This window comes from Charadrius vociferus, unplaced genomic scaffold (assembly GCF_000708025.1).
Source record: "Charadrius vociferus isolate BGI_N301 unplaced genomic scaffold, ASM70802v2 scaffold13, whole genome shotgun sequence".
In the NCBI taxonomy this organism is placed as follows: Eukaryota; Metazoa; Chordata; class Aves; order Charadriiformes; family Charadriidae; genus Charadrius; species Charadrius vociferus.
Window position 1 is genome coordinate 4,686,300 of NW_009647763.1, and position 23,244 is coordinate 4,709,543.

Here is a 23,244-nt window from a genome sequence, read left to right on the forward strand (position 1 = left end):
AAAGGCAGACAAAAAGTTAGGATAGTTTCAGAAAGCATGAGCAATTAGGAAAGATTAAAAGGTGCAGAAGATTAAAAATAGGAAAACATTTTTTTTCCCCTTTATAAAACACGGAAATTATGTCAGTTTAAATTCAGTATCCCAAAGATACTGACTTGTGTCAGCAAAGATCCCAAAGTCACAACTGATGAGCAGAGCCAGGGGTGAAAAAAAAAAAAGGGGGGGGTGGGGGGACACATGATTACGACGCAACAAACACCAGCAAATCCAAGTCTTGAGACAAATCAGTGTGAAGAGTCAAGTGTCCTCCTTTGACTGGGAGATTAGCCTAATTAAAGAGAGAGGACATAGAGATGCAAACAGAAGGGTTTTAGAAATAATTTTGACAAATTTCTCACATTCAAATCTGAGAAGAAATTCAAGAGAACGTATTCTAAATTTGGTGACTACTAGGTAGGCATAAAATGAGTTGAAAACTTAAACTAAAAGTCTATTAAATAATTGGAATATAGCATAAATTTATTAAAAGCAAAAAAACCTGCATGACCCCAACTAAGTCTGGGTTGCATTTACAGACAGAACTGAGTATTATAAATTGAAAATGTGGTTGGGAATTGTATTTCATTTGTGATAGATGCACAAAGCTCTACGCGTATTATTTGACCAGGGTATGGAAGTTCTGAAGTCAGGCGGCCAGACAGCAGGGCAACACAGGCATGAATACCATCAACTGATGAGCCGGCAGCGTGACGCTCCGGGAAGGTGAGAACTACAATCCTCATTCTAGCATGTATTAATAGGACTGCCATGAGCAAGAGAACAGATTAGTTTTATGCACCCAGGGAAGAAAAGTGATATACTGGAAGTTTTTCTTCATGTTAAGGTGTGTAAAAATCATTAGATATGTTGGTTAACTGTTCTAGTTAACAAAAACTCAAGCTTAGAGGTAACACTATATATACACAAAACTTACATCATCACTTCTGTATGTAAGGGAAAGCTTTTTAAGCCATAACATGCTGATTTACTAGAAAGGGCTCTGCTGGCATGTTGTGGAATCTCCAAGATTCCAAGAAAACAGGTATTTGTGACTCGGATGTCCTTTAAAATAGTATGGGTGTAACTGATACTGCCATACTACAGGATGCGTGGACTGGTCTCCATCCAGTCCGTTTGTTTCTAATTCTATGAGGTTGTTTTTGTTTTGTTAGGGATTTTTTAGACAGAAAAAAGAACGGTTTTCTGCTCAAGTGGTTTGCCTCTCCTATTCCGTACGTGTTTGTTATTATATCAGTTATTAGCATTAATTTTATCAGAAGAGTTATAGAAAAATATGGAAAGTATGTAGAAAGGAAAAAACACAACTGACCAAAGACCCCCACACAACTCACCTTCCCCTGGTGCGTGCTCACATGTCTCGGTGTGACACACTAAGAAAGGCAGACGTGGCAGTCACGGGATGCCTGGTGAGTGCTCTGCTTGCTGCAGACGGCTGCATGCCACGAGGCTGGGGAGTACTTTTGGCCAATCCAGACTGGCAGTGTCTGGTGTACGTCAAACTAAACCACAGCACAAGAGATGCATCTCTTTCTTTACAAGGCTGTTAGTCTGAATTATTCTGCTGCACTAAACAAGACTAATTTTGGTAGCAGTAAAATTATTTAATCAGAATTTACAGAATAAAGTGTATGTTATGGTAATACTTTCCCAACTACTTTGTCACAGAAAACAAATTGCTCAGTAATGTAAAAATTCCAGCACTCATGCAAAGTTAGGCCTCATTAGAGCATTAAAGAATACTCTTTCAAATTGTAGTAGGCAGTACTCTTCCAAAAACATACCATACATTGCAACCACATCAAAGTCTGCTGCTGCAGCCTAATCCCACGTGGAATTAACTGCAGACAAGAAATACAGGTAGCATTCCCCTTTATACAGCTACATTTTTATTGGTAAAAAAATGAATTCGGTATTTTACCAGTAATGGAATAAGGAATTAAAATATAAAGTTAAACCCAACAGCTAGGGCATTTGATGTCTTTTACAAAGTCACTGGGATAATGCCAGTGTTTGGCTCACCCTCGAAGAGAAGCGTAAGCCAGGAAACACTATTAAGGCTTTTCGATGCTCCAGAGATTCAGCTATGACAAACAAAACTCAGGAGGGCACTGCTCAAGTCTTACTCTAACTTGCTATTCTTGTTTTATGACTGCATCCCCAGTGTGAAGATTTTCTGTTGCTCTCCACTCACCCAACCTAACTATACCACTATTCATGTCTTATTTAAAAAACAAATACCAAAGACAATCTAATTTTTATTCTGGGTCAACACCATGCCGACACAAAGCCAGGAATACACAGTAGCACTGTGCTCTACTACTTATTTGCAGTCAGGAGGGTTCCATCAACCACGAGCCGGACTGACCTGAATAATGAAAGCTTACAGCATATGCGTAGCCTTTGCTGGTTTGCAGTCACTAGCACTATTATACTGTTCAGTTGCGATGCCTGCTTGATGGAAGACACATGGATGCTTTCTCATTCCTCAGCTGGCCAGTGTCTGTAAGCTGATGAAAACCTAGATGGAGGATTTGCCCCATACTGCATTACTCTGTTAAAAAGCAACGTGATGATTTCAAAGAAAAAAAAATAGTCTGGTGGATATACATAAATATTTATTATCAGTTTAACTTCATTTTACTAGAAGTCTTTAAACAGTTTTTCTTTTTTGCCAAAGTGTTGCACTGACACAGTTGCTACTGTCATAGCTTCCCTGCACTGGGAATGCACAGCTTACACTTAGATTCCAAAATGATGTATTCCAGATAAAGAACCTTCAACTTTAGTGCATACGGAGCTATTTAAAGATTGGTAAAAAGACACCCCCCCCTTCCCCCTACCAAATTAAGAGTCTGTTACAAAGAGATTTCATTACCAAAAAGTGAATATACAAATGCTAAAAAAATGCTGGCTTGAAAAAGTGATTTCAGAATTTACTGTACACATTGTAACAATTTATTATATAAGCTGCTTCTACATGCAAGCAGATCTTACATTTGGTGTAAAACATTTATACACATTCTTTACAATCTGTACATATTTCAATGGCTGTATCAAACAACACTGCGCTATGGAATTTTGGAAGCAAACAACTAGAATTGGGAGAAGAAAAAGACAAGGTTTATAAAATGTGAACAAAACCCGTGACACTGAAAAGCATCTAGACTTAGGCTTAGTCTTGTTTGGTTTCAGGTTATTCAGGCAGACCCAGATTTTCCTTCTAGCACACAAAAGGAACACCAATGCAAAACAGAGTAAGGCAACTATTCAACCAGCAGGCTGTACCCGTCACTTAGAATGGCTTATTGGTAAAATGCCTTTTTGAAAACTTTTTTTTTTTTGGCGCTAAAATGTTTATTTTCTAGGCCCATTTTAACAAAAACCACATTTTGGCTTTCCTGCTTGCTTATGGCATGAAGTGAATTGCTGTAGTTGGTGCCCATTGTGAACAGGGTTGGTGATAGCTTTTTTGTTTTGAAAAGCCCAGGCCTCGAATGGTATTTCAGTAATATGAAAGAGGACACTGGGCCGCTTGGTAAGAGATGATGATCAGAGCACAGAGTTTGTGCTAACACTAATATAAATAACATTAATTGTGTTATTCAGTACTTTTGTCACCTTTTAGTTTGCATTAGAAGGTAACAAAAAGTAAACCCAAGCCAATAGCATACCATACTACTACACGAAGACCTGAGCTTAGTTGGAATTTGGGGACTTCTTCTAGTTTGGGATAGATGTGGCAGTGTCCCCTTTGCTGAAACACCTAAAACTCGCAGAGGGGTAAAAAAGAAAGTGGCCCTGTACAGCACTGAGGAACACCAGTGCCTTATGGCATAACATTGGTGGCAGGGGGAGAGGAACAAAGTGCTGGTACGGAAAACTGTTTTTCACACCTTCCCGAATGGCTCTTTCCTCGTTTGTACTTTGTCTTTTTATACAGTGCATAGCGAGAAAGAAAGAGCCTAACATAAGCTCTGAGGTGTTGCACCACAAGTACAAGATTTAGATAGAAGGAAAAAAAGAAAGGGAAGGATGAATGATATTTACCAAAAGTCATAAAGGGAGCAGTATGCCATGGCTGCGTACGGGAAGCAAAACTTAGAACGAAGTGTTCATTCAGGAGATTATCATGAACATGTACCAGAAACATACACGAATTTAATTCCTCCTGGCTACAGAATCGCTAGAGAGCTGAATTGAATATAATGAGTATTAAAGTCTCAAGCTTGTCTGCTTTCCCACTTAAAAAAACAAAAACAAAACCATAAATTTGTAACTCTGATGCTGATTAAGAGTTTTTGGAAGAACATCTGATAGACGCAAGTCTGCAAAAAGTCCATGGCAACATATCAGTTTGATAATTTAGATCCCTGTAACTGACAGCATTATCTAGCTGTTTTTATTTAAATAATGATACAACTGGGAGAGCATTCAAGATAAGAGAACCTTATCTTATGATTTAGGCTGATAAAGTAAAATTTTAAATAATTCTTTTTTTTTTCTACAACTGATTTTTTTGTTGTTGTTGTTGGGGTTTTTTTGGCTGGCAAAGGCTAACAAGTTTTTATTGGCATTGCCCCCAAATCAGAAAAGCACTTTGGAGTTGTTCTTTATTGTTGACTACTCCTTATTCTCTACATCACAGGAAAGCGGCTGAGTGCCTGCCTCAGCTTCTGTGCAATCTGAAACAAAGAAACAGAGCATATTAAACATGTAGTGACTCTACACCATGCAGAAATAAGATTGCAGGCTAAGAAATTAAATGAATTTTCCCCTCATTTTCTGAAAGACTATTTTTTACTGCAGTTTTTGTGTATGTAGGACTCTCCAAGTGTTCCATTATAAAGACTTTTCTTCTTGTATATACACTTTCACTTGGTGCTCTCACCACTTAGGTTGTGTTGGAGAAAGTATTCTAGGCAGGGCTGTCATCCTGCCTGGTAGGTTATCTAGCTCTTCACTATGCTGGAGGGTTACGGGAACAAACCCAGATTTTTCATGAAATCCATTTCCCTGCTGAAACAAGGCCACACATCAGAACAGAGGTCCTGTGCTCTCACTGCAGCTCTCATGGTAGCCAGCACCCCACAGGGGAGCATGGATCTGGTCTCTGTACTGCGGGGGAGAGGACTGGTACAAGCAGACCGGTGAGGCTGCAACCAGAAGAATTATGAGAGACTGGACAAGAGACTGAAAGAAGGTAAGGAGAAATCTATGGCTAACCCCATCAGATGTGCCAGAGAAACTGAGCTGATGGGGAACCTGAAGTTCTCATCCACTGAAGATACTTCTGAAACCTCACTGGCGCCTTTTACTGCTGTGAAGGGCAACCAGTTGCTTATATTACTCCTTTAAGTGATAGAAGTCAGGTTCCAGCAGACTCAAACTTACATGTTTTACCAGCATATCACATTAGAAAATTTGTTCTCAGGTTTCATTTAAAAAAACCACAAGGAATACATGCATAAGAACAATTTTAAATGAGAACTAAGGTTGTAGGTCAAGTGCTTAAAGTTAGCGTATTTAATAAGTCACCTAAACCACTCCAGTCCCCCCCAACCCCACACTTGTATACATCGGCATTTAAATCACAGAAGCTTCCCTTCATCCTTCCCTCCCATGGGAGGGAAGTTTTGTTCAAATGGTAAAATTCTTTGTAACCTTAGTACTGGCATTGAAAAAAAATAATAAATCAAGCTGTCAACAATAACATTTCTCAACCCTGTTTTTTAGGTCTACTGGCTGAATACGATGTTGTCATGTACACAGGAATAGTATCTACAGGAAAGTATTATTTTGACTCATTCCTTGTTCTTTTATTTTTTTAGATGTACAATTCTTCAAATATCTGCTGTCTGGGAGAGATTCATACAAAAAGATGATTAAGTAGTGCGAGTATTTCTTATAAAAAGTAGCAGCACAGTACGTGCCAGGAAAATGACACTGAAATACTACACCTTACCGTTTCATAAAACTGTGCCTGCTGCTCCAGATACAGACGAATGACACTGTTGTAGTCATAAATCCGGTTACTGTGGAAGTGATTCATCTCAGCTGCAATCAGACCCAGGAGGCAAATTATTTAAGAGAAGCATTCGTAATTAGGAACAGTTTCACTCAGTTCAGATTAGTTACTGTGCAACAAGCTCAGTGTCCAGCCCTGCAAGCATAGTTACTGTTCTCAGGCTTCCGCAATCTGTTTTGCCTGCAGCGCTCCAGTTGTGATGGAACTGTTAGTAAAACTGATATTGTTTCAATTACTCACTGCTAAAATGCGGACGCTTCCTGGATAAAGCCAGTATTGTTACAATACTCAGGTGTACAAAGGTTTGATAAAGAATACAAGTGTGATTTTCTCCTACCGAGGTAACTGCTCTTTCCTGAAGTGTTTCCAACAGAATTTGGCTAGGACATTCAGATTTCCAAGGGTATGGATATCAAGTTATAAACCACAGCTATAAATATTTAGCTCAAAAAACGAGACAGCCAGCAGTGTCTGACCCATTCTTCACTGAGGCTGTTGCAGTAGGATCTGCTGGCCCCAAACGGGGTTCACTTTTCTGAAAGAGGCAAGAGGTTCTTTGCTCACAAGCTACTGGGCCTCACTGACAAAGCTTTCAACTAGGCATGAGAGGAGAGGGGGCAATATCAGGCTTGCCTGTGACAAGCTGTGGGACAACAGGCAATGGTTGGAGGGACAGGGTGCTAGTGAGGGCCCGCAGCTGCGAGATGTGCTGGCTACATTGCAGCGCAATTGAAGTCTTAAAGAGATGAGACAGGGGCTCCCGCGATAGTAGGAGCCAACGGGGAAACCCCAGTGAAATACTCCAAAGAAATTAAGAGATGTTCCTCTAAGAAGGTGACATGGCTAACAGCCCAGCTGAAGTGCCTCTACACCAAGTCCCACAGCACGGTCAACAAATAGGAGGAGCCAGAAGCCACCGTGCTGCTAGAAAGCTATGACCTGGTTGCCATTACTGAAACCTGGCGGGACAAGCCCCATGACTAGAGTGTGGCTATCCATGACTACAGGCTGTTCGGAAGGGATGGGGAGGGATGAGGGGCAGAGGTGTTGCCCTTTACATCAAGAAATGGATAGTGTGTGAAGAGCTGTTTCTGAAGAATAGCCACGAGCAGGTTGAAAGCTTATGGATAAGAATTACAGACTGAGGCAACAAAGGGAACTTTGTGGCTGGTGTCTACTACAGGCCACCCTATCAAGGGGAGCCTATTGATAAAGCCTTCCTACTCCAGCTACTACAGGAGGCATCACACTTGCAGGCTCTTGTCCTGCTGGGGGACTTCAACCACCCTGACATCTGCTGGAAAAGTAGATGTGATACTTGACCTGATGGTCAGCAATGTAAGTGAGCTGATCAGTCGGAGACAGCCTGGCTGCAGCAATCGTGCGCTGCTGGAGTTCACAGTCCTGAGGATATGGGTCAGAGGAAGAGTAAAGTCAAGACCCTGAATTTTAGAAAAGCAAAATTCCAGCTCTGCAAGGAGTTAGTCAATAGCAGCCCCTGGGAAACTGCCCTCAGGGGCAAAGGAGCAGAACAGAGCTGGCAAATCTTTAAGGATGCTTTCCATAGGGCTCAAGAGCTCTCAGTCCCCAGGTGCAAGAAGTTAGGAAAGAAGGCCAAAAGACCGGCATGGCTGAGTTGAGACCTGCTGGTCAAACTAAAGGGCAAGAAGGAAATGCACAGGCAGTGGAAGCAGGGACAGGTATCCTGAGAAGAGTACAGGGATGCTGACTGGTTATGTAGGGTCAGGAAGGCCAAGGTGCGGCTGGAGCTGAACTTGGCAAGGCATGCAAAACCAAGAAGGGCTTCTACAGGTATGTCAGCCAGGAAAAGAAGGTTAAAGAAAGCATACCTCCCAGTGACCAAGACTGGTAAACTGGTAATGATGGATGAGGAGAAGGCTGAGGTACTCAACAAACTTTGTCTCAGTCTTCACTGGCAACCCCTCTCCCCATACCTCTCAAGTGGATGGACTTGAGCAAAGTCTCTCCCACTGTAAGAAAAGATCAGGTTCGTGACTACCTGAGGAACTTGGACCTACAGAAGCCCATGGGACCTGATGAGATGCATCCCAGAGTCCTGAGGGAATTGGCTGATGTAGTTGCCAAGGCATTCTCCATGATGTTTGAAAAGTCAGTCAGGTGAAGTCCCTTGTGACTGGAAGAAGGGAAATGTTGCACCCATGTTTAAGAAGGGTAGAAAGGAGGACCCTGGGAACTACTGACCTATCAGCCTCATCTCTGTGCCTGGGAAAATCATGGAACAGATCCTCCTTGAAGCTATGCTAAGGCATATGGAGGACAGGGAGGTGATTTGAAACAGCCAGCATGGATTCACCAAAGGCAAATCCTGCCTGACCAACCTAATGGCCTTCTATGATGGAGTGACTATGTCAACGGACAATGGAAGAGCTACATATGTCACCTATCTGGACTTCCGTAATGCCTTTGACATAGGTCCCGACAACATCCTTCTCTCTAAATTGGAGAGGTATGGATTTGATGGGTGGACCATTCGGTAGATGAGGAATTGGTTGGACGGTCTTATCCAGAGGGTAGTGGTCAACAGCTCAATGTCCAGATGGAGATTGTGACAAGTGGTGTCCCTCAGGGGTCCAGATTGGGACCAGTACTGTTCATTATCTTCATCAATGACATAGACAGTGGGATTGAGTGCACCCTCAGCAAGTTTGTGGATGACTCCAAGCTGAGTGGTGCAGTTGACATCCCTGAGGGATGGGATGCCATCCAGAGGGACCTGGACAGGCTAAAGAAGTGGGCCCGTGTGAACCTCATGAGGTTCAACAAGGCCAAGTGAGAGGTCCTGCACCTGGGCCAGGGCAACGCCTGGAATCAATACAGGCTGGGGGATGAAGAGATTGAGTGTAGCCCTGCCAAGAAGTTGGGGGTACTGGTGGGTGTAAAGCTGGACATGCATCACACTTGCAGGCTCTTGTCCTGCTGGGGGACTTCAACCACCCTGACATCTGCTGGAAAAGTAGATGTGATACTTGACCTGATGGTCAGCAATGTAAGTGAGCTGATCAGTCGGAGACAGCCTGGCTGCAGCAATCGTGCGCTGCTGGAGTTCACAGTCCTGAGGATATGGGTCAGAGGAAGAGTAAAGTCAAGACCCTGAATTTTAGAAAAGCAAAATTCCAGCTCTGCAAGGAGTTAGTCAATAGCAGCCCCTGGGAAACTGCCCTCAGGGGCAAAGGAGCAGAACAGAGCTGGCAAATCTTTAAGGATGCTTTCCATAGGGCTCAAGAGCTCTCAGTCCCCAGGTGTAAGAAGTTAGGAAAGAAGGCCAAAAGACCGGCATGGCTGAGTTGAGACCTGCTGGTCAAACTAAAGGGCAAGAAGGAAATGCACAGGCAGTGGAAGCAGGGACAGGTATCCTGAGAAGAGTACAGGGATGCTGCCTGGTTATGTAGGGTCAGGAAGGCCACGGTGCGGCTGGCGGTGAACTTGGCAAGGCATGCAAAACCAAGAAGGGCTTCTACAGGTATGTCAGCCAGGAAAAGAAGGTTAAAGAAAGCATACCTCCCAGTGACCAAGACTGGTAAACTGGTAATGATGGATGAGGAGAAGGCTGAGGTACTCAACAAACTTTGTCTCAGTCTTCACTGGCAACCCCTCTCCCCATACCTCTCAAGTGGATGGACTTGAGCAAAGTCTCTCCCACTGTAAGAAAAGATCAGGTTCGTGACTACCTGAGGAACTTGGACCTACAGAAGCCCATGGGACCTGATGAGATGCATCCCAGAGTCCTGAGGGAATTGGCTGATGTAGTTGCCAAGGCATTCTCCATGATGTTTGAAAAGTCAGTCAGGTGAAGTCCCTTGTGACTGGAAGAAGGGAAATGTTGCACCCATGTTTAAGAAGGGTAGAAAGGAGGACCCTGGGAACTACTGACCTATCAGCCTCATCTCTGTGCCTGGGAAAATCATGGAACAGATCCTCCTTGAAGCTATGCTAAGGCATATGGAGGACAGGGAGGTGATTTGAAACAGCCAGCATGGATTCACCAAAGGCAAATCCTGCCTGACCAACCTAATGGCCTTCTATGATGGAGTGACTATGTCAACGGACAATGGAAGAGCTACATATGTCACCTATCTGGACTTCCGTAATGCCTTTGACATAGGTCCCGACAACATCCTTCTCTCTAAATTGGAGAGGTATGGATTTGATGGGTGGACCATTCGGTAGATGAGGAATTGGTTGGACGGTCTTATCCAGAGGGTAGTGGTCAACAGCTCAATGTCCAGATGGAGATTGTGACAAGTGGTGTCCCTCAGGGGTCCAGATTGGGACCAGTACTGTTCATTATCTTCATCAATGACATAGACAGTGGGATTGAGTGCACCCTCAGCAAGTTTGTGGATGACTCCAAGCTGAGTGGTGCAGTTGACATCCCTGAGGGATGGGATGCCATCCAGAGGGACCTGGACAGGCTAAAGAAGTGGGCCCGTGTGAACCTCATGAGGTTCAACAAGGCCAAGTGAGAGGTCCTGCACCTGGGCCAGGGCAACGCCTGGAATCAATACAGGCTGGGGGATGAAGAGATTGAGTGTAGCCCTGCCAAGAAGTTGGGGGTACTGGTGGGTGTAAAGCTGGACATGAGCTGACAATGTGCATTCACAGTCCAGAAATCCAACCATATTCCTGGGATGCATCAGAAGCAGCATGGCCAGCAGGTCGAGGGAGGTGATTCTGCCCCTTACTCCGTTCTTGTGAGACCCCACCTGGAGTACTGCATCCAGCTCTGGAGTCCTCAGCATGGGAAAGACATAATCCTGTTGGAGTGGGCCCAGAAGAGGGCCACAAAAACGATGATAGGCATGGAGGACCTCTCCTGTGAAAACAGGCTGAGAGAGTTGGGGTTGTTCAGCCTGGAGAAGAGAAGGCTCCAGGGGGACGTTATTGCAGGCTTTCGGTACTCAAAGGGGGCCTGCAGGAAAGACGGGGACAAATTTTTTAGCAGGGCCTGTTGCGATAGCATAAGGTGTAATGGCTTTAAACTAGAAGAGGGAAGATTTAGATTAGATTTAAGGAAGAAAATCTTTACAATGAGGAAGGTGAAACACAGGAACAGGTTGCCCAGAGAGGTGTTAGGTGCACCATCCCTCGAAACATTTGAAGGTCAGGTTGGACGGGGCTCTGAGCAACGTGATCTAGTTGAAGATGTCCCTGGTCATTGCAGGGGAGGTTGGACTAGATGACTTTTAAAGATCCCTTCCAACCCAAACTATTCTGTGATTCTATGAACCTGAGAAACAACATTACTGAATCCATAACACCTTTCAGCACTTTCTGCATCTCTTGTCAGAACACAGCTTATGGCTGAAATAAAAAGTTAAATATATTTGAGATGCCAATAGAGGAAGAAGAAATATTCTAGATTGTAAAAGTCATCACAGAGGTCTTTTCCATGGTTACCACTTAATACAGCACAGTCCTCTTGCATCATTGTGATGAGAAGGGGTGGGTGTGTGTTTTCTTTTTTGTTTTCAAAATCGACTTTGTGTGCTGCTCTGACTCTGTCCTGTAAAATAAGGAGTACTCTTGGCTTTAAGTCAGCTGAAAAAGATGCAAATCCCTCAGCAATGAGTAGTCCCAGTGGAGTCAGTGACAGGATGCACTTAAGAGCTTGGTATCCTGCAGGACTGAGTCCCGACTCCTCAATTCCCTGGTTTTTCAAGTGCAGGCTACTACATCTCCTATTTACAACACCCCTAACCTAAAGAGGAAAAGTTCATTCAAAGAACATCCAGGAAATAAAATCTAATGCACAAGAACATTAATCTCAAGTGGATCATGTCTGACTAAACCATGAGTCAGAAAAACACTTCTGCACATGCCAAAGTGCTTCCTGCACCAGGGCCCATGCTTTTTATTTGAGAGACATTATCATTTCAAAACGAAAGAATCAGTCTGGGGTGGGGTTTTGTGTGTGTGTGGTTTTTTGTTTGTTTGTTTGTTTTTAAATTGTGTTTCCAAAATGTACCTTTTGCAATACAATATGAGATTTGAAACAAAACAAAGGGCAAAATAACTGCAATTTTAGGAAAATGTAAGCAGGTCACAAAAAAATGTAAAACCCTCGCTCTTATTATCATTTCTGGTAGAACAAAGACTCTCTTTCAAAGTTTGTTACTTAAGAGATGTCCTTCAGAGGTTTATAACATTGCCATTTAGCCCAGAATTTGGTTTACCTTGTAGTGCATAAGCCATGGTGCTCACGCGTTTCACCATGTTCTGTTTGTCTTGTGGTGTTATTTTACTGGTTGCAACTAATTTATCACTTTCCTTCACTCTTTCTATTGCTCCCTGTAGAAACCAAATGCAGAAAGATTAGAAGAGCAGATTAAAAGACTAGTCAACTTAAAGGTCTTTATAGTCATCTAAAATGCCACTGGCCACATTTTGAGCTTGCACACTATACACATATACCTACATGCACAGTGACCAATTCTGCCCTCCTACATTTTCACCTGAAGTTGTTTTATTTCATTCTATTGCTTTCAAGAGTCCTAACAGCTTGCAAAAAGTGACTTCAAACACAGGCATGAACACATTCACTAGGAAACTGAGTTTGGTAAAGGCAGTAATACACATATATACAGAAAGGACAAAAGGACCAAGTTTCAAAATACAGCCAACCAACACAACAGACATCTCAAACTATCAAATGCCTGCAGAACCTTATTTGCACATTATACAAGATGAGACAACATAAACTATCTTCCAAGAGACTAAAACTCATTGCAATTTATAACTTTCGATTCAGGAAAATCCTTGTGTCACATAAAAAACAAGCATAAAAAGAAATGCCTCTCCCTTCATAATGTATTTGTGCCAAACAACATTCAAGAGAATCTATTTACACATCGCTTGGCAGTAGGCTTATGTTTCAAATTTTAAAAACATTTCTTCTCCTTTTATGGCATTTTTCCCCAAGGATTACGTGGGATGAAGGACCGTAAGTGTCCTGATGAAAGAATACACAAATCTCATATGCTTTTATCTTTGCTGCTCTCAGAAGTATGTTCTTGTTTTTTTACATTTAACACTTCAAGTGGTAAAAAAAAATTTCTTGTGTACTTGTTTAATACTTAATTTTTTTAGTTTCCTGAAATATGTTACAGTAGGCACATGAGCATAAGGAAAACTGTAAAACAACAACAAAAAAAAAAGCAGAATATCCAAACCTAAACACAATAGCTAAATTTATTGTTTTATTATTTGATGGCTTTCATATTATGGAGAAAAAAGCAGGTTTTTGTTGCTGGTGGTTCCCTTCCCCCCCCCCCCCAAAAAAAAAAGTTAGCCCTATTCTCTATTTTTTAATATTAAAGAAACTTATAGGCAGTGCACGATTATTTATCACACATCAGTAAGCTAGCCATGTAAGCATACACAATTTTTCCTACAATACTGGTGTGGTTTAGTATCAGCTACCATGCAAGAGACTCAAATAATACAAATTTACATTACTGCTGTTCACTACACTGGGACATGAAGTTAACCTGAAGACAATCATGAAGTCTCTACTGCTCTACTATAGCTGAAAGTCATGATATTCTCAAATCTCGAGACAAGTTATGGCTTCTCTCCCCTCTAAGTACTTTTTTTATTTTAAAAACCAACATGCCAGTTTTACAGACACTTTCAGTGTTTCTGGAAGCAGGGGGCAGGCTGCTGCATAAATGCAGTGTACCCTACCACCACTTTTGTTGCTGTAGATCTTCCTACTGCCCCAACCCTTAAAAGGAAAGGACCCCCACATACCTTATGAGCTCCTATGATGTCAGGGAAGCAACCAAGAAATCCTTTATATTCATGATTTGTTTCCATCAAAAAGTGAAGGTCTTTCTTCGGCTAATAAACAAAGTATAAGCATTAGTAAGAGTATCTGTGGCATATTAACATCACAGAAAAGAAACTGTGATGCCAAAAAAGGGTGAGGGGGAAAAAAAAAAAGGAAGAACAGAACAGAAAAAACCTGAACCAAAAATCTTAATTGTTTGTTGCAAGTTTTTCATATTTTAAGGTCCCTACGAGCTCTTTGGAGTAAGGCACTGAGCACCAGTGAGCAGATGCTTCTGTTCTTTGTTTTACTCAGCACTAGCTTATGAAGTGAGGGGTTTTGCCTCAAATTTTCAATGAAGAGGCATTACCAGTCCTAGCAATAGCACTATTAAGCCACAATCTCATTACATGTACAGATATGTACAAGCACAGGTGCATCTCCTTAGTCGCTGACTTGGAAAGCTGTTTTTTTAAGAACTTCCAGACTCAACCTCAAGACCAAGAAGATCTGCATTTTGGAGACTTTAAGCTTAATACACTAAGTATCAATTTATGACTCGAATGCTTACACCAATCAGGATTTATTTAAGCTAGATTTTTACTGAAGCAGGAAACCGCATGTCAAGACGATGAAACGCAGCAAGATCTGGATCCTGTAGACATTTGGGGAATGCAGGGGGAAGGTAGAAACCCTATCGTTCATTAAATCTCATTCTTTGGTATCAGTAATGAACACGGCTCACAGACATCACAAACCAAACACATTTAAAGAGGAAGTAAGTAATCATTTTAGTATTTCAGAGACCAGAATGTGGTATTTCTGATCCAGGAGAAACTCTCCTATCACATCCCCCCTAAGCTGACGTATAGTAGAAAAGAAGATGAAAGTGCATTTAAAAGTATTAATAGTAATTTCATTTAACTGGTCTGCAGCACTAGCAGTTATGTTTTAACAGAAAAGAAAAAAAGAAAAGTCAGAAGTGATACAAATAGGTGGTATGTTTGCATATACTATGTCAACGCATTCATAATATTCCTACCTGTTCTGCTACAAGACTTGCAATTTCTTCATAGGTTTTTCCTGCCTCTGTTATCGCTCCATTGAGATCAGATTCTCCTAAAAGTAAACATCCATGTTCAAATTACAGTAAGTCAAATACAGTATAAAATAGCTTATTTTACAATAATAAATGCCTAGTCATCATTTTATAATCAGCAGTAATAAATTAGAAAAATATTAGTAGTTTTTATGCCATGTAAGAACAAAAACTCTGAAGATCTTGTAGAAAATGAATGCTAAAAGGGACCATGTAAACACTGTACTACCACTATTCACTTCCACATTTCATCATTATATGTAGTTTAAATACACAGGTATTGCTCCCACGGGGCAACAGGAAGCCTACTAGAATGGGAAGGAAGAGAGAATGAGGAGGGTGACACTAGAAGATAGACTAACAAAGTTGGAGTTTAACAAATGATTTTTATAGCTGATGAGCAGTAAATTCTCCACGATGCCCTATGGAGCAGTGATGCTGCCCCTAAGCTCTTCAACAGTCCTGTACCATAATTGTTAGAAGGTCAGAGATGCGAAAGGAGGCCCAACTAACTTTTTCCCTTGCCAACAAGATTTCTGACCCTTTAGGGAACTTTTAGACAATATTTTCAATCTCTGTAAGAATCTCTGCTTTTGAGAGTGAGTTTTGAACTTTCATCATCACATGAAATAGATCAAAGGGCCCCAAAAACTACACTTAAAAATACAGACATCACCACAAATCCTAAGCTAGACAACACCACAAGTGCTCATAACACTGAATTACTACCAGGACACGGCTATGTGGGACAAAGATGGAAACAAGCCTTACATTCTTGGGTTTTTCATCCCACTTCACCTTCCCAAAACACCACAGGTTTTTTTCCATCCTTGTTAGCTTGTCCAAAGCATGTAGTCAACAGTTCGAAAAGCAAATTGAGGTAGAGAAAGGGGAAGGTGAATTTGAAGATATCCAATATTAGTTTAAGAAGAAATTATTTTTCTCATCCTTTCAGACATGTCTTGATATTAGGTTGCAGTTAGTCTTTCACGAACGTTTTGGTTTTATTCTATAGAAATTAATCAGTGACTTAATTGAAAATTACTAAACAGTGATTTCATTAATGATTAATTTGAACATTAAAGTACCTTATTTTACTACAACATACAGACTAGTCTATGTTAGAGATTTATTAGATAGGATTCCTTCATTTCATAGCATGTCCTAGAGGAAACAAGGTAATGACTGACTGTTGCTTCAGTTCTACCAATCAATTCTTACTTTTCATTAGACTGGTTTCATGAAGCCAAATGCTTTTAGGGGAAGCTACTGATCCTAAGAACTAATAAGTTCAGCAACACAAACCCTGCTAAAGAAATAGTTATTTTTCTCCTATTTGAGCCTGTCTGGATAAAATAAAAATAACATGAAACCTCATTGTGAGATCTAAGAGGTACGTAATTCAGAAGGTATCTTCACATTGTTTTAAAACAAAAAAAATGTCAGTGAGATCAATTTCATCATTTCAGGTAGACTTAAATAATTTCATTACTTCAGAATTCACCATGTCTGCTCAGAAGTAACCTTGAGTAATCTTGAAGTAACTGCTGCGTAGACAACCGAGTCCTAGATTTTGGGACAAAACATGGTGTGGCTTTAATTAAGTCAGAAGCCAGGTTGGTCTAGATGTTGCTGTTCATTTCCTAATGTGACTGTTCCTATCTGACCAAAAAAGTAGAGGAAGAGTATGTATATTTGAGCAAAAAGAGAAAATGCTCTCCTTCTGTGCAGAACTCACTCAGAAGACCTTCATAGATCGGAGCTTCAAAGAATCTAGACAAACCCTCCCAACAGCGATCCTTTTTCATTTGCGGGCAGCAAGGCAGAAAGCCAGCTTGTAGAAGATCCAGGGTGCATTAAGAGTTTCTACTACTAGCAGAGGCATTCACACTCCTCCAGAAGTAGGGCTAAGGGATAGTATATTTAAAAGTTGTTCCAGACAGTGGATCCTGACAATAGGCAGACACAAAAGTGGTAAAAGAATATCTGCGGCTCCTCACACTGCATCCTTTTCTTCTACAGTCTCTTTTTCGGGTAGTGCCAGGGCAGCCTTAAAAAGTCAAATTACACCTCATCTGCTGCACTCTCCAAGTTCTAGTATGCATTATCAGCAGTGTCATGCCATGCTCAGTCAGTCACTCCCTACACCAGGCCACCTTGTCAGAGATACCACATGCAACCCACATGCTCACAACCCACAAAATTAGGGCAGGGTACATTACATGTATCCCCACAAGAAACAGAGAGGGCTTAAAAGCATTTACTAAAGGTAGTTGTAAAAAGACTAGTTAAAATGGTGAGTAATATTCTACAGATATTTTAACCCAACCATGAGGAGAAACTGATATTTTCCATTGATTTACAGGCCTGCATGCCTGTAGGGAGATGAAGGAAGATGTAAAACTATGAGTAGTCTTTCGGAGATGTTTAACAGAACATCTCTTAGCAGTTCAACTGCTTGGTAAATGCCAGTGATTATCACCTCTGAGGGAATACACCAGGCAGATTGAGGGAACTAATATTCTGTAAGGCTTGATTAGCGCAGCAGAATTTTTTTCTGTCAAGAAGCGTTATCATTTTGTTTTCTTTTCTTTGAAAGCATGTTTTAATGCAGCAGATTTTTTTTCTGTCAAGAGGCGTTATCATTTTGTTTTCTTTTCTTTTCTTTGAAAGCATGTTTTAATGGAATCCAGGAGTAGGAAAAAGATCAAGTTTGATGTACTAGAGAACTACTTGTAGCAAGATTTTTCTTAACAAGTACAATTCAGACCGATCATGTTCAGCACACCAGCAGTCTGGAAGGCAAGATGTGCCTGTTGCTAGCTGGCAGGATAGTGAAACTTGCGTGTAACTGCCTAACAAAATTCCTGAGGGGTGATGTAGGATTAGGAGATTTTACTACGGTTGAATGGCATACCACAGCCATTCACATTTTCTTAATATGGAGAAAGACTCACCCAGATTTGGTGCCGCAAAAGAGAAGCCATGGTATTTAAGGCTACATTAACCTAAGAGCATTGCATGATGCAGTAGGATAGGCAACATAATGCCAGGCTGCAAGACACTTCCAGGCATATCCTGGAACTGCCTAATACGCGTTTTTGGACCAGGATCATACTGTCAAAGCATGTGTTCTTAAAACCAATCAGAGGGTACATAGGCCCATCCATGGCCAAGTTAAATGAGAACCAAATAATGTGTCCTTAATAGTTTTAAAGGTACCCTTGCCTTTGCAAATACTGGGGACAGATTCCTAATATGCATTGTGGCTGGCAACTAATTGAAAAGGCACGTTCTGCAGCATAAGAAAGAGAGCTTCAGCGAGTCAGATTAGCAAGTGTATCTTGCCTGGTGCAATCTTAAACATTTTAGGCCGGAAAACAGAATAGAAGGCAGTAGACATTCACCACACATAACAAGGCTTTGCAGAGCAAGCAGGCAGCACTGATGAAAAAGGTAAGGACAGTAGATACATCCCACCCTAACTGTGCTAATGAACCAACTAACAGTGTATTCAGTAACTCAGAAGTCAGCGACCAGTAGCGAGAAATGTTCATGTCACCAAATCAGTTGCTGCAATCTTCAGCAGCCTATATGCTTAAACTTCCAGAACTCAAGTATTACCAAAAAAAAAAAAAAAAAAAAAAAAGTTGAAGAGATTCAGCTCCTAGCAGAAACTAAACAGAGTGCCTTAGTGCCTTTAAGTACGGCTGAAGGAGCCATTCCTCTTTACTGGTAGTCCAGAAAAATCATACCCCATAATCAGCCTAGATAGTACTTCTTCCTTTAAAGGAATAGGTCCAGTGCCTTCTTTTAAATATTGAGATCAGGAAAGCTGCATCCTATCAGTTTAAATCCAGGTGCTTACACCTCTTTCATAGTCTGCTTAATCCAGAGACCTGTACTTGAGAAGCAACCATCAAATGAAATTGTACACAAACAGCAGGCAGGACAGACCAAGGGCAGCTGTGATGAAGACATTTTAAAGCAACGTGTGCACTACACTTCTCTTCCTGGGAACTAAAAATTAAAAAGCAAAGAATCCCATATATTATTAATTCTGAAAAAATACTGTATACCAGTTATTAAAAAGAGCAAAATATATGGAACGAGGACAAAGGCATTTTCCTCAGCAAGATACTAGGGTGCAACCAGGTACAACTGGGCAAACAGCAAAGGGAAACATCCTTGCCTTGTTCCCAAGCATCATGGGATCTATTTTTCCGTACCATTCAAAGATGCTGGAAATCAAATTGAAGCTTTCCTTCGTAAGGTTGATCTGCAGTTTTGCATCCTAGTTTTAAGCCATATTGTTTTTTCCCTTTACCCTGGCAAAAGAACGTGTGTTATAGTTCACGCAATTTCCAGTCCTTTCTCAAGAATTCTTGCTACAGATTGTATCTTGCTAGGATTTACAGTTTTCTAATCCATGCTAAGAGTACATGACTATGCAAATCCCCTACTTAGTTCTCACATCCAAAAGTAATGTTTTAGGTAATATGCTATGCTTCAATTTTAACTAAGCTGTCATTCTGTTGAAGTACAGGACAAAGACAAGAACAAACTCAAGGACTATGCCTGTTTCCAATGCTTCCAGCAGAGAACCCGAGTTTCAGAAGTGTTTGCATTTTAATACATGGTTTATGGGGCAAAGAGCTTTAAGAGTACAAGGCAAGGGATAGATGAGTAGTCAGAGTAAGTACAGGTCAACTAAATGTCCTAAGATAGAAAGATTTCAGAAAGTCTCTGTGCTATAATGTTTAAGGTTTTAGAACAGAGCAATTTTGCTATTAAGTCTAGAAAGAAAAAAAAAAGTACATTTGACAAGAGAATCCCCGAGAAACTGGACTCCATTAGCTCCCTCTGGGATATGAGGATATATTTTCCATTTATCTGGAAAACATCAGCAGAACTTAATATATCAAAGCAGGATTTTAAGTTTGGCCTAAAGACTACATTTTAGGAGAACTTTGAGCAATTGATGCCCTTCTCTTCCCTCCCACAACTCTCATACCAGACATGACAGGCTCTATTTTAGGGCTCCTGAAGGAGAAGGAAAGGTGAAGGACAAGAAAAGGCTACGGTAGCCAACATAATCTTGTAATAAGTTTTCCATCCCCATATGGAGTTGTTGTTTCGTGAAGTAAGTCACACAATAATTCCATGACAGATGTTGTCAAGGCTGCATCTTCTCCCCTTTCCTTTGATATCACAAAAAAATGCTACAACATGCTTTGTCAGTCGGGTCAGTGAACAGAATATATATCGATGAGATCAAGCTAAACTCCTCCACCACCCCCAACCCACCACAAGATTATACAGTGAGAGAAAACAAGATTGCAGACTAGAATATAAAACCCCCATAATACACACAGGGAAACAATTTTTTAATATTTTTTCCAGAATCATGTTTGACATCTCAAGTTCACAGAGGAATGCATGAAGATCTTTGGCAAAAAATGTAGCATGATGTAATTAAAATATCTTTTGTTAAGTCAAGTACAAATGAAACTATAGAAGTACCTTGGTATCCACTAGTGCTGAAGACCAGTGCCAGGCTCTGCAATGCTTTTCCTATCTTCTGGTATTCCTTGGGTAGTGCTGAAAGGTGGAAAAGGATGCGGAAAACAGGGAAACAGAAGCAAAACCCCACAAGGGTAAGTAAGACTAAATCTGCAGCATTTCCAAAGCTTGATAGAAGCAGGTGTCAAAACCAACTAGGTTTTACATTTCCTCTAGTGAAGCATTTACAATCACATTCTTTCCCCCTCCCCTGCTACAGACGTTCCAAAACTGGATAAAGCAATTGCAATCTGGATTTTTGAAAGCCACAAACAGTTGGGGAAACAGTGTGTGACTGCTATAAAAAAAAAAAAAAATATTAAATCTCACTGCACTCCTAGTTCAGTCCTCCTATGTATACAGTGAGATTTTTTTCCTCCCCCTCATGAGCAGACTTTGTCCTCCTGGAGGTTGGAGTGGGGGCAGAAGTGCTGCAGTAATATGGAGAAAAGATCTCATTAATATTTTAAGAGAGGGGATTATTATATAGACCTATAATACCTAAACTCTCCTCAAATCATGGATTTTATATTCAAAGGTGCCAGAAACCAAGATTATCTAGGGATAAAAATTGATGCAAGTATTGGAATAATAAAATTGTTTTTTTTATAATCTATTTATTGAAAACCTATGCATAAATTGCTTCCTCACAATGAAGTCAATAAGCTGTGATTTATGAGTGCATTCATTATTAACACTCTGAATACCACTACCCCAGAAGCCTAAAAAGCAATCTGAAAAGTGAAAGCAATTTTTTTTTTTTTTTTTTTTTTTACAAGCTACTTATGCTAGCAGAAAAAAAACCCCACAAGTAGATGTGCTTTTTGTTGTCAAACATTTGTATTCAGAGGGTACACTGTCCAGGTAAATGTAAGTTTTTTAGTTGCTCTAGCATGCCATGCAATCTGATTTTCAAAGAGGAACCCTTCTGTGTGGTAAAAAAAAAAAAAAGAACACCACAGAAACCAAAAATCGAGCCCCCCAAACCACATAATTCAATTTATTATCTTTGATCAAGTTCTTGCCCAGAAGTTAGATAATTTATGAGAATTGGTATTTCTTATACAACAGGTACCACTCAGAGTACTAGAGTTCAGTTATCAGCCATTAACTTGTTACTGAATCCTCAGTGAAAACTTCAGTGAAGAATGTTTGGTTTCTTTTCACTTGATTTAAGAAGTTTCCACTGTCAGTCACTTTAAATATCATAGAATGGAACACATGTAACTATTGCCCAGGAAGTGCCAAAAATACTTCTGACTAGGAGCTGAGACTAGAGCTGACAGGGAACTTAAAACCTAAGAGACTACCGAAATTCTTCAGTTTTGTATGTCCTGATTTACTGATCTCCTTTTTCTAGTCAGTATGAATGTCTGGAAAGTTAAAAGTAAAAATTTTCAACGCAATCACACCTGACTTACTGCATTTATGCTAACTACTTAGCATAAATAGCTGTAAGTATTAGAAGAGTCATTTCATACCTAAAGCACTAGTGTCATAAACTTAGGGCAATTTTAGCAGTGAACAAAATACTGAATTTCTGCTGTATGCACAAGTCACAATCAGCCCTTAACTATGGTGGGTTTGATCATTGCTTCTGTAACTGCCAAGCAATGCTATTTTTCTAGTCTCATCTGAAGGACCTTACTCCTTCCCCTGCCCTCCGCTTCCCCTTTGGTATCATTTCCTAGTGATGTGAGATCTGGACAATGTCCTGTGGTAGACTATTTTTGACCAGCAGGAGGACCAGTGACGTGTAGAAGGAAACTCTTATTCCAAGTGGAGAAACATAAGTAATTTAAAGTTCACATCCTACAGATACTGAGGTCTAATGTAGTCACTGCCAGAAGAGACTGGGCTTCTATACTTCCCATTCCCTCCGGTCAGCCCTAGATATTCAACTGCAGTGTTAGATTAGAAAGTAGCAAAGAGAGAACTCTGGAGAGGTACTTAATCTCAAGTCTGGGGACGACATGTTTTTGTGGGAGTTAAAAATAGGGGGAGAGAGGGGGAAAGGAAGGGAAAAAATGGAGGAGATTTGAGGAGGCTTATGTGAGATAGGTATTTGGTTGCCAGACACTACAGCCTGCCCTGAAGTGTTTCTTATTATGATCCTCAGCTGTAGTACCTGCTTCCTTTCATTAGCTGCCTTGTGGTGGCCACAAACACTGAACACTGCTGTGAACTAGGAAATTAGAGCCCAGGCAGAGTCATAGGGACTTGGTATGAAGTTCTGCAACCCTAAATATCTGTGGGAAGGAAGAGACAAGATAGGAGAAAAAGAATTGGGCTAAAGATTAAGTTAGAATCAAGTTGGTTTTGTTGTTGTTTTTTTTTTCTTTTTTTTTTTAAACTCATTTAATCTTTAAATCACTCCTCCTGGCATGCAAGAATCCTAAATAAGGGGTTAATAAAATGCAATCATTTACGATTTCATCAAATAAGACAGGTCAACTTTGCCCGTGTCACTAAAATGTAGATAAATGACAAATATGAGAACAGGTTCTACAAGGGATTTAGCTGGATTACTAGAAGTATTTAACTTTTAATATTTTTTAAACCTATGGGCAGGGACCAGATGTTTCCTATAAGAGAAAGAAAATGAAACACAAAAAACTACCCCATGAACAAGACTTGCACAATTTATACTCTAAGACACTGAAAGCAGCCCGAATGCCATACAATCCT

General features: G+C 40.7%; 1 protein-coding gene across 2 annotated transcripts in view; it reads right to left on the minus strand.

Moving 5' to 3' along the window:
• Nucleotides 1–4,371: 4,371 nt before the first annotated feature.
• Nucleotides 4,372–23,244, minus strand: part of SNX9 (sorting nexin 9) — a 50,008-nt gene continuing 31,135 nt past the window's right edge. For both annotated transcript variants that reach the window (XM_009882322.1, XM_009882323.1), the window contains exons 12-17: nt 20,518–20,595; nt 14,938–15,014; nt 13,877–13,966; nt 12,301–12,415; nt 6,023–6,114; nt 4,372–4,742 (exon numbers count right to left, since the gene is read on the minus strand). In XM_009882322.1, coding sequence (XP_009880624.1) covers nt 4,695–4,742; nt 6,023–6,114; nt 12,301–12,415; nt 13,877–13,966; nt 14,938–15,014; nt 20,518–20,595 — 500 coding nt within the window. In that variant the 3' untranslated portion in view covers nt 4,372–4,694. The remainder of the gene's footprint in view (nt 4,743–6,022; nt 6,115–12,300; nt 12,416–13,876; nt 13,967–14,937; nt 15,015–20,517; nt 20,596–23,244) is intronic.